The sequence below is a fragment of the Anas acuta genome, chromosome 3 (genome assembly GCF_963932015.1).
Source record: "Anas acuta chromosome 3, bAnaAcu1.1, whole genome shotgun sequence".
In the NCBI taxonomy this organism is placed as follows: Eukaryota; Metazoa; Chordata; class Aves; order Anseriformes; family Anatidae; genus Anas; species Anas acuta.
Genome location: NC_088981.1, coordinates 71,831,189 through 71,847,494, shown reverse-complemented (window position 1 = coordinate 71,847,494; position 16,306 = coordinate 71,831,189). Strand labels below are relative to the sequence as shown.

The 16,306-nt window shown below is 39.2% G+C and overlaps 1 protein-coding gene across 2 annotated transcripts in view; it reads right to left on the bottom strand.

Annotated features, from left to right (window-relative positions):
* The window catches only part of BEND3 (BEN domain containing 3), a 130,007-nt gene that overhangs the window by 56,877 nt on the left and 56,824 nt on the right, over window positions 1–16,306 (bottom strand). For both annotated transcript variants that reach the window (XM_068677786.1, XM_068677785.1), the window contains exon 3: window positions 8,549–8,747. In XM_068677786.1, coding sequence (XP_068533887.1) covers window positions 8,549–8,747 — 199 coding nt within the window. The remainder of the gene's footprint in view (window positions 1–8,548; window positions 8,748–16,306) is intronic.

Below are 16,306 nucleotides of genomic sequence, written 5' to 3'. Positions count from 1 at the left end.
AATGATGCAAGAGAGCATGGCTGTGAAACGCTTTCCAGTCATGCTGGTGCAGACAACCATTAAACTGGGCTGTGTTCACAAATGAATTGTGGATTAAACTGAGTAAAGAAAAAAAAAATCCGATCGGCTTTGAGTTGACAGAAATGATTAGCTGCAAGTGGCATCAACTATTTTGCATAGACTGTGTCTGAATAAACGTGAATCAGAAGTAATATCGTTTAGCATCTGACAGATGGAATCAACTAAAGCAAGCTGCAGATGTTTGTTAAACTAGCAAATCAACAGCCTGTTCTGATGCAGCAGGAGCAGCAATCTAGACCCAAAATGAAATGGTGCTGAATTTCAAAATGCTATTATTAACCAGCAGTCCCAGTCAATCCATATTGCTAGCCAACAGGAACATCTCATGTAAAAATACAATTCATCTACAAAATTGCAATCATATTATGTACATTACTACGTTATTGCAATGAAGCCACTACAGATGACACTATAACTAAAAATTTGACCCTACGAAAATTTGTTTTAGACTAACTTCATCGCAGTGCAAAAAGAGGGGAGGATACATAAGCTATCACACTACTTAAAAGACACACATTTTAATCTTTCCTAGTAGTACGCTGTATAAAAACACCTGCTGGAAGGGAACTACGAAGAGGGAGCCAAATTCTTCTCAGCAGTGCCCACTGACAGGATGAGGCAATGGGCACAACCTAAAACACGTGAAATTCCATCTGGACACGTGGAAACACTTTACTGTGAGGGCAGTCAAACGCTGGAAGAGGTTGCCCAAAGGGGCTGTGAAGTCTCCATCTGGAGACATCCAAAACCCACCTGGACGTGGTTCTGGGCAGCATGCTCTAGGTAACTGCCTGAACAGGGGGTTTGGTCTGGATGACCTCCAGAGGGTCCCTTCCAACCTCAACCACCCTGTGGTGGCAGCAGCTGTCTGAGGAGGACCACAGTGGCTTTTGCATACATACAACAATGGTAACGATAAGACTTTTCTCTTTAAAAACAGAAAATCAACTCTCCAAAGCAGATGCCAAATACTCTCTTAGGGAAGGGTTAATTTTAGTGTACGCCACAGGAAGAGATTTTTCTTCTATGGGTAGCTCAGTTCTTGGGAGACTAAGAAAGGGCATCCAAATTTTAGATTATTATCTGCATGGCTAACAGTTTTTAATTGCAACTGAATCATCACAAAAATATATTTTCACTTTATAAGAGCATATTATTTACAGAAGTTGCACTTCAGGTGGAAAGACTACTACATACTGTCACTTTCAGTTCTGCAAAAGCATTTACTAACTATGTTGTCAAAAAAAAACCATGAAAGTTCACCGCTAGAACCAAAGATGCCCTAAAATCCCATCCAACCAAGGACGAATGTCAGTAAGTGTTAAGTCCTCACTCAAAAAAGGCCATTTGAGGTAAGATTGGCAAGACAGTTTTCACTACAAACAGATTTGATTGCTTTGTATCCTACCACGTACTCTCCTATTATGTTTAAGAAACAGTCTTTAAATAAAGCCAAGAAAACAGAAGTTGTGATCTTCCTCTGCTCGAGGTACAAAACGAATGAAGTTGGTATGCAAATATCACTCACTGAGGATACCACCTTCCGCAATGTTATGAAAATCTACTTTCATTTCTTTATTTGTACAAGAGCTGAAGCTTTTTAGCAATGAACTCCCCCACGATGATCATTCATTGCTGAGGAAAAAAAAGAGCTGTAGTGAACACCCATGCTTTGAGAAACCTGAACAGTGATAATACTATTTTGGGGCCAGTTCTCTTCAACATTTTTATAAATGATTTGGATACAAGACTAGAATGCATACTAAGTAAGTTTGCAGATGATACTAAATTAGGGGGAGCTGTTGAATCCCTTGAGGGCAGAGAGGCCTTGCAGAGAGATTTTGACAAACTTGAAGGCTGGGCAATCACCAACCGCATGAAGTTTAACAAGAGCAAGTGCCAGGTTCTGCAGCTGGGAGGAGGGAACCCTTGCAGTGTATTTTTAGGAAAGAGCTTCAATCTTAGACTTGATGATTCAGAGTGATATCTACCGACTACGTACTTTGATACTGGTCTCAATCTCAGCCATGCGGCGGTCATTCTGCTGCAAGACACTGGTTATAAGTCATACCTGGCAATAAGGGAAGCAGGAGAAATCTCTCTCTCTCTCTCTCTCTCTCTCTTTTTTTAAATATACATTTTCACGCAGAAGTGGGAGGACAGAAAACAGACTGAAGTCCAAACATAACGTTTTCCAGCAGTGCTGTGGCCAAAAACTACAGAAAAATGAACTCTCTCAATTCAGGTGTATTTTATTGGACCAATGCTAACTCCAACGGAGTCTAGCTCCGGGAAAGTTTAACATATGTATTAGCTTTAAAAATCAGTTCAGGTGCAAAACATTACTAAGGTTAAAAAAAATAAAAATTAAAAAAAAAAACAGACCGATGTGTGGAATGCACTGATTAGGAACCAAAACCAAGCCATACAGTTGTAATCCCCAAGCCAGCGTTCACTGCAACACAACAGAACTCTTTTACAGATCATTAAAAAGGAGACGGTTTCTAACCTATTACTGCAATTACAGATTAATTCTCATTTAAATGAAATTCTAAAAATTAATAAATTAATAAGCTGTGTCACCTAATCCTCTAACTTCTCCAAAAGATTACTTTTCAAACATATAAATACAGCCATTAAGGTAATGAAATTCTACAAGTATTTAGTTATATTACCAGCTCCAGATAGCAAAAATGAAACAAAAAGAAATGTAAAAGATTCAGAAAATGGTATGCTTCATTTGCTCACAGGTTATTTTAGGAGCTATAAATTTACTTCTTGAAAACAAAGGCAAATGATGCACTTGCTAAGGAACTGTTCCACTGAAACGGGCATACAACGGGGCCACGGGGACTGCACAAAGAACTAATTAGGAGATTCACTAGCATCACTCTACAATTTTATCATCATCATCATGAGAGCTGTTACATCTAATGATAGTAGAAATCCTAGACAAAAGTTTTGAGGCGGTAGCATGGGATAAAGCAGACTACCGAGTACCACTTCTAATCAATATTGATCTTTTGTCTCTTAACATAATTTTTTTTTTCCATAAGTGCTGAAATACCTTCATCAGCTACTATAAAGAGTGCCTTTTCACTACCAAAAGAAATTCACACCACTGTCAACAAAACTTTCCTATGGAAATATTATTAAAAAACTAGTCTTTGGGTATATTGGGCAGAAAGAAAGAATATATGCCCAGTGAATGGACACAAAGTTTGTATGACAATCTATTTTTGTTTCACTTCAACTTAAACTCCAAATTTACCTCTTAGAAATGGAGGAAAATTGGTAGATTTTGGTGCACTCTAAGAATGTTAAAACAACTAACAGTTTCTTAGTTGACTTACAACAACAATGCATTTCTCGGTACTGAAAACGTCTTTGCATTTTCCAATGAAATGCATGCTAAGCTGGATGCTAATATTGAGATGTTTTAAGACACAGAACTGCTTTCTTAGGGTTGTAAATCTGTAATTTTCCGTAGTGTCTGCCTTTGAGACAAGCCTCTTTGGATCTCCAAAATACATTGAATAAAAACACTCAGCAATAGAGAAGCTGGCTTACTCCCTATCCAACCAACCATGTTGCCATCAAACAGTGCCTCAGAAGAAGGTACAGTAAGACAGGCACAATACCTTACTTCAGGAAAGCTCTTTATCTTATTCTCTAAACAAATTTTGAAGCTTGTTTTCCATTTCTTTCCTCTCAAGAACTCATCTTTTTTATCAGACTTTACAACCTGGGTCTCTTAACACAATCTGATCTCCATTTCTCACCAAATCCACGCTTTGGTGTCACCTAGCTGCTTTGGGAGCTGGTAATTCTGAAGGTACCCATCTCCAGTGGCATGTTGTATTGGGAAGAAAAAGGAGTAGATAAAGTGAGCAGACAAGGAGAGTTTATATATATATATATATATATATATATATATATATATATATATATATATATATGTGGCTTTTTATCACAAAGTTCTTCTGCATTAATGCTAACTGGGAACAAATGCACTATTGGTTCTCACCCCTTCTCCTTGATTTTCTCCATTCTGCTCTGATCAATACCGCTGCTGAATTTCAGAAGGGAAATTCAGATTATGGATATTTGTGGGTTTTATTATTTTAAACTATCACATAAACATACTCAGCAAATATTTATGGACAACACTTTCCAGTAGAGAAATTCATGAAGAATGAAACGTTGAAACTTTCATTGCTCTGGGAATAACTCCACAGGACCACAACTGATGCTACATAAGCAGAAGCCACAGTTCAAGACAAGCAGATCTCTTCTGAGGCAAAGAGTACGTTCAGACTGCTGCAATAGGAAGATTTCCATGAATAACTTGTTAACATTTATGCTAACACAAGGCCTATTTTGTAAACAACACATTTATGCCTTTAGGAACACATAAACTTAACATAAGGAAATGCATCCACTCTATAAGTACTACATCTGTGCTACTGTTTATTTATAAACAAATAATGCTTAATAAAACAATGCTTTATAATGCGGTCTTCTGGCGGAGCTCTGCACTGACAGACAAGATTCGTGAATTCAATTCCAAGCTTTCAGGCTGCAGACTCGAAGTGCCTCAGTGCAGTTCAATCATTCCAACAAGAGCTCATTGAATTATGGCAGGAAGAAGAGCAGCATTCCAAAAATTTCAGTAGGAACTACGGAGAACACTACTGGTAGTATTTCGATGTGTTTTGAGATAGGCTTGTTTTTACCCTCCTCCTCTTTGGGGTTTACTTTCTCTTTTGGATAAATTGTTTTTAATTTCGTTGTATTTTGTTTTTACTACTAAGAGATACACCTCGCTATCAGTTTATGGAGTTGAAAGCAAGCAATGCATTTAACAGGGTCTGTGGTCAACACATTGCACTAAAATGCATCATTTTATCCTTCTCAAGTTTTATGTACCATTGCCTTCAGACTGTAGGAGCACCAAAACTGGTCACAATTACACCGTTAATACTCTGTAGTTTCATATGATACAGACGAAACCAAAGATACAGATGGTCTAGGAAGCTCCAGCTTTAACACTGCAACAAGTTTCTTCCAACTCATCTGTAATATACGCTGGAAAAGCACATTATTTGATAATATCCTGGTCAATAATCACATATCACTTGTGTTAAAATGTCCGTATCACATATCTGGTTGACAGATGATGAAAATGACAAATTAATGCTTGCTACTTTTGCTGCATTCACATTTGAACGCCACAAAATTGTTACAAGAAGTGAAGGTAACTTAAGCAGAAATCAGAGACAGAACTAATACTTCCTGCTATCAGAGTCCAAGAAGCACCTTCATGCAACAAAATCTTGCTAGCAGTTTCAACCCCACATCCTTGGCTCCAACTCAGGTCCTCGTTGGGCTCAGTTCTGTCCTAAAATCCATGTATTAGCAACACCCAATCTACTACAGGATGAAGCTTTGAAACAAGGTTATATCCATCTTATCTTCAAGTAATAATGTAATTTATCATCGTAATTAGCAGGCCAAGAAAAGCCAACATCAAAAATACAAAGTAGAGAAGAAAAGAGAAAGTTTAAATAAGGTGATTGAGAAGTTAACACAAACGTACAAAAGAATTGGAGATACATGTGAACTGATTAATGTAAGACTTCTCAGTTGTAAAAGTTTCTGAAGGAATTACTGTTAATTTAAAACAGATTTTATCATCTGAATTAAACGGGAGAACTTAGCCATACTCACAAAAATACAGTATACAGCTGCATCTGCCCTTCAGTACTTCGTTTTAAGCCTCAGTCAATACCAACTTTGCAATCATAATTAAAGTCTCATAATTTCACAAAGTAGAAAATGAGAAGGCTTTCTTCCAAATTATCGTGTGTGTTCAAACAACAAATTTTATATGACTTAACGAGAGCACAACAGCATTCATCTTACAGGAGGCTGTCCTGTTTCTGGCTTCCTCATTGACATTTCAAGAAATCCTGAGTCCTTACGCCACACACATTCAAAACAAACTAACCAAAAAAAAACAACCTCCCAAAAAATCAACCCTCCCCCCCAGAAACATTTCTTTTGCTTCGCATGAATGAGAACTAAGAGCATCATTTAAACAACAACAAAAACCAACACAAACCCTGAGCCTTGGATGTTGCTAACATCATTACAGTTATACTCTACAGCACTAGCAAGAAGAGGAAAATTACTACGAATTAACAACAACAATTCCTATATTTAATGTTATTTAAAAATCAAAGTGTTACCTAAGGCAATTACCTTGCAGCCTTTTAATATCTACAGGGAAAAGCCTAAGGGAAAATAATTGACTTTGCTAATTTTACCCTTGGCAATTATAAAATAGCTCTGCATTTCATTACGACTACAGAATTTCACATCTAATTGTCAGCCCCGAGAGAAGCACAGAGATAAATGCATCACACACAAGCTTAGACAAGAGTTTAGCAGCACAATAAAATTATCTTGCTAGCAATGGTTTCAGTTAATGTTAAAAAAAAAAAAAAACAACCTTTAAATTCTAGTCTATACAACGCATGCCTATCTAGAGGTTATCGTCTGCCGTGGTCAGTACCATGCACAGTGCAATGCTGCTCATTTCATTAGCCGATTTGTTGAGCTACCAAATAAGTGCCAGCAAAAAAGCAGTACTGTGATTTTTACTTTTTTTACATCAAAGAAAACAAAACATTATGAAGGAAAAAAGTCACAGTTATTTCACACTGCTGAAAAACAGATGCCAGATTTGAAAATTCATCATTTACAAAAGAATAAATACAGTATGTTTAAATCATTGCACCTGTCAAGAGATTTCTATAGCTTGTACTTCAATTTTTCTAACTTTGCTAGTAGGGTTAGACATCTGAAAAAGAATAATTCACTAAGTCAATCAGTTCCCATAATGGCATCCCACTTATCGTATGTAGAAGCTATGAAAGTATTTAGATGTCAGAAAAATGAAAAAAAAGTGCTAAAATGTTTTGGCAGAATTTCCCAACATGCAGTATAACGATTGCTTAAAAAAAAAATAAAAAAATGTTTCTTTGCACTTGGGTTTCATTTCACTGTAGGCTTGTTTCCTGGCAAAGGGATTATACATTGCTGCTGCAATACTTAATGATGTACTAAATGCAAAGTAATAAGTGCTACATTTTATACAAACTTTTCTCTTCAGTGGAGACAAGACAAAACAAAACATATGTAGGGTTAAATCCTTTGCTTTGTCTTGAGAATCTTTATTATGTACCAAAAATAAAAAGGATACAAATCAATAATTATTAAAATCAATTACAACCCATTTTGACTATGGCACAACTCAGATTTTGCAATCCTTAAAACTTTTTTTTTTCTTTTTTAATACCTACTACCATCTCTCCTGTCTTAACCAAGTATTCCAGCAGATTGACACCTAATTTTCCATTTCTTCTGAATCTCAGCTCTGTGCTACAAAATGACACCACTTTTGAGAGCAACTGTCACACTGATGACAGAAAGCAGCATGGAAATACTCAGCTACCATCATGAGGGGCTTTAGCAGGAGAATCTAAAAACTCATTAAGCCCAGGATTAAAAATGTTGATTATTGACAATCATGCACATGATATGTGTTTATTTTACGTTAAGATATGGCCATCAATTTCCAAATGTGTGAAGGCACCCCTGCAAAGAACTGTTCTTGGTGCACAAAGCTCTCCAGCCCTACACAGGTATGCTGGTGCTACACTAGCCTGCACAGGGATGCCCAGGAATCTTTCCTCACTATGGCAGGTTTTAAGAACAAACCAGACAAACACACATCAAGAATTTGATGTCTCACTTTCTAAGATCATACACAAACATGTTTTGTTCATCATGGAAAATGTTGCCTGTTAAGTTTTGCAGAGCAGCTGGGTTGCAGTTGCCCTTTGGAAGCTGGTACATCCATGTTAATCGGGCAATCCCACACTCACAGATGCCCAAATGCCTAGCAAAATTATTTTATTACAGGTAAAAAGTCACCAGAGTGATGTACAGACAAAGAAAAGAAACCTTTTCCTTCAGAAATTCTCTACGATATAGCGAAGCCTTTCACAAAACACAAGGTAGAACAAAATAAACCAAATGTGTTTTCAGCTGGCAGTCTGCCAGAGGGGTTGTACTCCAACCTGTCGTAAGGATGCCACAGCACGTAGCTTAAATTCACCCAGCTAAGTGCTCAGCCAGCACTATCTATGGCTACACTGCTTCAGGACATGCACTGAAGTCCCCAGCACAGTAATCCTCCAGGACAGCGGTCAACGTTCACAACAGCAGCATCCCATCAATCCATCTACAGCTGTACCACAGGCACGCTGATTTTTGAAGGATGCTCCATATACATGTACACACCATAACTAAGCTGATGTTTAAAGGACCTCTGTTTTGGAAGATTTACTAATAGTTACTTGCTTTGGCAGTAAAAGATGTTATTTTATTTTTTTTTTACCTTGGTATTCTGCAACTGAGCAAGGCTTGTGCAAGCATTTGCTAGAAGAAAATCTCCACTCAAAACAGCCATTTTATTCCCAAACTGCATATCCTTCAGCGGGCCATCGCAGGACTTGAGCTCGCCGATATTTACTATGCCACGATGCACCAGAAAGGCAGTGTGGATCAGCTCCGTAATCTCTGCCAGACTTCTTTGACTGAAAGCAAAGAAAACGTACAATTATTTTTGAAGTTACAAATAGAATATAGCCTCTTAGGTTAAAAATAATAATAATAATAACAACAATAATAAACAAAGGTACAGGACATGCTATATGATAAGCGGATAATTTATGAATTATTGTGTAGTTCTTCTATTTACTTCCAGAAGCTGCAATTTGGATGCATTAAGCACTGGGAAGAAGCTCATCATGCCACTAAGCATTTCCAGGTAAGCTGCTGGCACCCCTGGTTCCCTTTGGAAGAAAGCTGCCTTTTGTTTGAATTCTTTGGCAAAATAAAGCTAAGCAATCAATACGGTCCTCACAGTGTTTTCCTTTTTGTTTTGTCTTTTAGAAGCTTGAGGGACACTGACACGAAGAAAATGCCAGGCAGAAAGCACCGATGGGAACGAACAAAGGATGTATCAGCAGGGGATTCACGAGCAAGCTGATGCGAACACCGTAAGAATGCTGCAGTAAATGACTGCTCAAATTAGAGCTAAACTAATAACAGGATACCTTGCAGTTCAATAATATCAAGGGGGGAGGGTGCAGGGACAGAGGAGAAACAGCTGAGCATTTTAAAACAGTGTGGTAGTGGCATTTCACTAGTTGTTTCAGCCAGAAGACACAATGGTGATCGTCCAGCACAAGGGTAGATTTAATTTGATGTGGGTAGCTTTGCAAATCATTTGGAAAAGGGTGACTTCAGCCCTGTACCCCAGACAGGGACCATCCTGTGCGGCCCAGCCATCGCTGCTCCGCTCCCACAGGCCGGAGGGTGAGGGCCTGACGGAGCACCTGAGCGGATGGCGAGGGAGCAGAGCACCGCAGTGTCCTGCTCCATGCCCGCAGGCCCTGCTCTCACGAAGCCTTCAGCACACTCACGTTTCCCCCGATCCCAGCAGATCCCTTCATGTCCTGGAGGCCTCACGTACAAACAAGGCCTTAAAGTTCGAGTTGAGTGGCAACCCAGTAGTGCACAGGCACGCTGTGCTCGCTGTGCTTATTCCAAAATGGCCCAGTACCGATGTACTGAGTAATGACTGAAAACCCAACGTTGCTTTAGAAGCTGCCCTTACAGCTCACCAGTTTTGGTTCCCCGTAGCCATCCCTGGCGCGGTGCTACCAAAGGGTTAACAAAATCTTGAGCTGGGGAGGAGAAGACTAACAAGACATCCCCATGCTCCTGCTGTCGCCGTCAGGGCAGCCCTGGGAGGAAATGTCCCTATCAATTGGGTTTATCAGATGGACGGCTGATCAACATGAAACAGGCTTGCTCCGGGCGGGCTGAGCCCAGCTACCTGCTCTGAATAGCAATGAGCGCCCCGCTGCCGCGGCTCCCAGGACATCTGGGGATCCCTGGTGACGAGCACGTAAAGCTGCAGCCAGCTCCGGCGACGGCTCATTTCCCCCAGCCGAAAGCAGACATTAATATCCATCCCCAGGAGATCGGGCCCGCCTCTGTGACCCCCGAGGACGGGAGCAGAACAGCCACTGTCCCCTTTCTTCATGTAATAAGCTTTTAATGAAGGAAATCTAAATCCTCTCTTTGGCTTCAGCACCGCTCCTCGTGAAAAGGTTACACGAATGCAGCAGTGCCATGCGTTGCGAATGCTCGGGATCTGGATGTTTTCGTTTCATTTTTTATAATCCGTTTGTTCTCCAAACGATACTCACATTATTTCTGCTAACGAGAGCAAATAATCTGTGTCTAATTCCGATCCTACACACTGCTCTTCCGTCCTCTCTCTAGAGCTAACTGGAAACAGAGGAACCGAAGCCACCGCAGAGATCCCAGGCAGGGTATTTCCTCAGTCTCCTCTTTCTCCCCTTCCAAAAATCAACCCACATGCAGCAATGTCATCCCAAAAAGGTTGGTACAGAGGCCTGGACAGACACTCAGATCTGTTCTTGGCTCTTTTTTTCACTCTTTACTTCATGAAAATCTCTAATCACAGACTTTTTTTGCCTATGGTGTGTAAAAGGGAGCAGCACCAGCATTGCCTCGTTTTTCAGCTCGACTCCTTGTTTATGCAAGTTCAGTATACACCTAAATAACCTAAATTGTTGTAAAACACTTGCTATAAAGTACCCATTAGATTATAAGCACCTCCAAAATGAAAATGTAATTCTGGAAAATACAAAGGAAACACTGATGTTAAGAGTAAATTATTTATTTTTTTTATTTATGTTAAACAAACACCCCTTTAGTGAGGTCATTTGGAACTAGGCTGACTCCGGGACCGTGAAACACCAGTTTGCAGGAAAATACAAATTTTAATTCCATAGATTATTGCCTCTCACCAGAAGAAAATGCAGAAACTTCCTAAATATGCTTCTATTTCAAAAACTGCATTTAATGATTTTGGTTTGCATTAAAATTTCCTATCTGTACTCCTGAGAGTCTGCCTCATCTCAGGATTATTGCTGCAGTCGCTATTATTACAAAGATGAGTATCTCTTGCAAACTTCAACACAAAATTTGGAGCCTACACAAGACTAAACCAAGTAGCAAGGGGGACTGGCAAAATATTGAAAGAAAATTTTGTATAAACAAAATAGATTTTTACAGCAAATTTCCTATGCAACTTGTAATAATTCATTCTGCAGAGTTCCTTCCTCCCATCCTGAATATTGTTTTTGTTGTCTGCGTTATCTTTAAACACTTGCAGCTAGGAAACATTAGCCAGTACAGTCTCTTTAGCAGTTCTCATGAGTGACTTCCATCCATCATTTCACAGAATCACAGAATTTCTAGGTTGGAAGAGACCTCAAGATCATCCAGTCCAACCTCTGACCTAACACTAACAGTCCCCACTAAACCATATCCCTAAGCTCTACATCTAAACGTCTTTTAAAGACTTCCAGGGATGGTGACTCCACCACTTCCCTGGGCAGCCTGTTCCAGTGCCTAACAACCCTTTCGGTAAAGAAGTTCTTCCTAACATCCAACCTAAAACTCCCCTGGCGCAACTTAAGCCCATTCCCCCTCGTCCTGTCACCAGGCACGTGGGAGAACAGGCCAACCCCCACCTCGCTACAGCCTCCTTTAAGGTACCTAAATTTCATCTCCTACTCTAAAAAGAAAATAGCGTTTTGCAAAACCTGTGATAAAACAGAACCATCAGGCAGCTCAAGTGTACTGCTGGGAGCAGAAGAGTATTTCAGCTTAAATACTCTGCAATATTTGTGCTGAAGTTCTCAGCAATGAAAACAACTGCTTTGAACAAAGACAATTCAATTGATAGATTAAAAATTCTTTTAAGAACTCTCACAATCAAGGCTTTTCATTAAAGACTAACACTATACACCCAAGATTTGAATATTTTGTCTGCAATGGTCTACCCAACAGCTTCCCTTCAATACACATAAGATACATGTGGATGAACAACCTTTAATTATGATTTTTTTAAATAAATGTAATAAACTGGGATAGATACTAGTACATTTTAATGACAACTATAATGGTCCATATATAAACCTACGAATCTGGAAACTAAAATAGTTCTTTCAGGGAAAATTACATACTAAAAAGCATTAAAGGAACAATTAAAATTATGATCTTAACACTGACAATGCACCAAATATTCTTTGCACGACCATGACTCACGTATCTATCATCCAGCAGAAAATATCTACCTACTTTTATCCTTTAAGGTCAGATACTAAGACTTCTGTGATTCCTCCTATCTCAGTCACTGAGCTACTGGAGGAGTCAACTTCCACCTGAGGGATAAATGAAGTCAAAAGCCATCAGTTCTATGAAGTTTATTGAGTATGCTGTTCAGTCGCACTCCTGTGATTGATTCGTTTTTCAACTTGCTGCCTATTTTACCTCTTTCATCTCCTTCTTGAATTCAACACGCCAGTTTCCCTAGGCATTGTGTGTGGGGAGCAGTGGAGGAGAGGGACACCTGAGTCAGGCTCCTGTTCCTTTTTTTTTGGTGCAGGAATTAGGAAAATACGTGGCAGTCCGTTAATTCACTGATGATTAACTTAGGTCCACTGTAGAACAACCAATTCTTCTTTTGTGAAAAGCATCAGGAAACTTGACCATTTTGATTCAGTTTCCAACCTACTGCCAGCAACGGGCCCTGGCCACCACTGCTTTCACAGCAACGTAGCTCGGAGCCACCCAGCCTTGGAGCTAGCTGCCTGTGATGAATTACAGGCAGCCTGCATTGGCATTATCACCTGCCAGCAAAATGAAGCCCAAAACTGGTGGATTTGAGAGTCTGAAGGCTCTTTCTGTCTTACTTCTATACTTGGTGTCGGTGTCCAGCAAAGCACATTCAGTTTCAAAAATTAAAATAAAATAATTAAAAGCCAGAGAAGAATAGCACCAGAATCAACATGACAACCTGATGTCTTCTAGGACTTGAGGCTGGGATGCACGAGGGCATCCAGCAAGGACCAGCAAGGAAGAGAACATTGGGAGGAAGCTGGCACAGGAGGAAACACCTAAGCACCATGAGATCTAGAAACTAGAGAAGGAACAGCGCAACTGGCTGAACAGAACAGGAGCAGGCGGCGGGGCTGACAAGATAAGAGTCCCAACACCTGCCATAACAACAATTTTTGTCATGCAAGGACTTTTAGAATGAGAAGGATGCAAAGGACACTCTGCAAGGGACAGGTATTAAAAGAACATGAGCACTGCTCAAACCAGATGTGAGATGTGGTGGCGAATCTAGCTATGTTTTCAAAGCCCCATAGCCAAAGATATGAGAAATCTAAATAACTTCTCATCCTATTCCAGTTATTAGAGATTTGACATGTACTAGAAAACACTAAGAAGGGAGATATCAATTAATTTTCTTAGCAACCCTTTCTGCACAGCTAGCCAAGAAAAAGTAGACTCGAGATCTGGAGAAAAGAGATTTCCTGGATTACTCAAGCAACGATGCTAAGAAGTCGGGTAATAAAAATCAGAACTACTCATTTATAAGTGAATTGTCAAATTTATTACAATTTGGCAGTGTTAAAATCACATCCTATAATTCCCAGTTTAAAATCAATGTGGGAAGATTCATGCTTCCAAAATGAATTAAAGCTGTCAAATGCACTATTGTCTTTTTACAAGGCAATTATCAGGACTTAAACTTCTAATAAATAAAAGACAAGTTCAAATTCTCGTTGGTGTCTACTGTACATAATATTAAGAGTTATGGAGATCATAAGTGCAATTATTAAGTCGTATCAAGAGCTAAGATGTTTACTTCCTTGAACAGCTACTTCTCTCCCGTGGTAAATAATGATGCAGATATTGCATGAGAATTTACTGATACTCATTCATTTATACCAGCAATATAGTGTAATGTTAATATCTTGAATTTTTTTAATGCAAATTTCCTAGCACAAGAAACATTGCCTTCAACTTGAATTCTTTATTAAAACTTTAATTTGCTACAAAGAGTTTATATCAGAACTAAAAATTTAGATACGAGTGAACACAATCTCAATTCATTTCTTATATGAAAATAATGAAATCAAAGCCTTAGCAGTATAAAAACATTCTTTATAAATAGGCTCTATAATATTCAGACATCTAATATAAGTAAGTGATATTTTCAAAGATAAAACAAGCTGAATCTGTTAGATAAATTAAACAGAAAAACACAAAGAGCTTTTGGAAACAATTCAAGAATATTTTGCTATATAACCAAAAGGCCACAATTCCCCAGTCTATGAAAAGCTAAGCTGATTAAAAACAAAATAAAAAGCCAAAAAATCATGGCTTAGACACAGCCAAACCAGTCATAATTCCCTTCCCTCTCTAGCTCAAACAAACTGAAAAATGGATGCAACAAATGCAAATCGGGGAAACGAGGCAAGGAAGGAAATTGATAGAGGAATGAGAAGATGTAAAGATGTACAGGAAGCTAAGCAAAGGCAATTTAAAAAGGATATACTAAAACCCCCCTCTAAGATAAAAGTAATTTTAAGAACTGCATTGCTCCATTAAGTAGGGTTGGGCAGAAACATAACACAAAGGGACGGGAGTTTAGGAAGTCTACTATATTCCTAGGCAATATATTTACACAGCCAGATATAAATATCTCCGAGAGCAGCAGTGAATAATAACGCTCATAAACAGCAGTGGTTACGATTTTATAGGCAGTAGGTCCAGAGAAATTGCACTCCGGAGGGAAGGCAAAAAGGAAACGAATGACATCGCTGATAAACAGCAACAAGAATGAATCACCCTCAACACAGAGACAGCTGAGCTGGTTCAATATGCTTTTCTCAAGTGAAAATATGCATTGGAAAAACAAAAAGAATGACAGAAAGCAGACTATACACTTGTAGGACTCAGGGATTGTTTTGGAATAACACACTCAAGGTTTGGAAAGTGTGGGAAGGGGCTGGAGAAACAAATCATCCTAGATAGTCAGCTGGATCTAACTGGATCCCAGGACACCACTCTAGTCAAAAAAGGCTAATATTAATGAATTAATAGAAAATTACTAGCGAAAGTAGTGTTTCTGTCAACCCTTGGTTTCCAATGCCAGTCAAATCACTACTGGGAAACTGCACTTCATTCAGCTGGAATTTGGGAAAGCCAAGAAAGGTGTTAGGCACACTAACAATCAGAGTTCTTGTAAGAAGACTCACATTCAGAGTAAGAAACTTGATCGTTTGACATAAAGAGAAGGCTGATATTGAATCTGTAGATTGACCTGGTCGCAGCTATTTAAAGAAGGTTCAAGTACCCAGACCACAGAAACAAATTAAAGAGAAGAAAATAGCCAGGTTACCAGGCAAAAATAAAACATGATCCAGTAGCTTAAACCTAAGTAAAGTCAGGGAAGAATAAGGTGAAGGCACTTTCCAAAAATCTGTTGAAAGGAGTAACGATGGGCTCTCCAATGTTGGCAAAATTGAAGACAACACCTCATGCAATGTCACTTAACGGCAAGTATTGGAGCTGATTAAAGTTGGGAAATCCTACGGGATTTTTTGTATCGCAAGATAAACTATCAAAATGATGTCTCAGTTATTCACGTGTTTATGAACTGTAAAGCCAAGGGAAGGAAACTTCCGAAAATAAAAGACAACTTTGGTTTGGCACCGCTTAGTGTTGGTCCTGGTATCTGAAAACGCGCTATTGGCGAGCAGCCCGCTTTCTCTTAAGAAGGTGTAGATATTTTCAGCATTGGGATTTCTGAATGCGTTTATTTCAGCCCCCTTATTCAGTCCAGGCAACAAAACCAGCACTACTTTGCCTGTTGGAGCTTCCTCGCATTCACAGCGTGAGGGCATCTGAAGCCACCCGCGGGCTGGGAGCCTGTGCTGCTACCACAGGTTAATTCTATCCTACCACACGCAGAGCACAAGCTTTCAAAAGTCCTTTTAAAGCATGCTCTGCAAAAGGAAACAACCTTTATCCAGAATTCATGTCCACCTTACACGTTTAGACATCCACACTGGTAACGAGATGTGGTTGGTATCGTACTAACCTAGGAATACACGCAAGTATTCCCACAAAGACATGAGATAAAGAAAAACAAAGCCCATCCACGACATCATTTTCTGTATATCAGGGTGTGTGT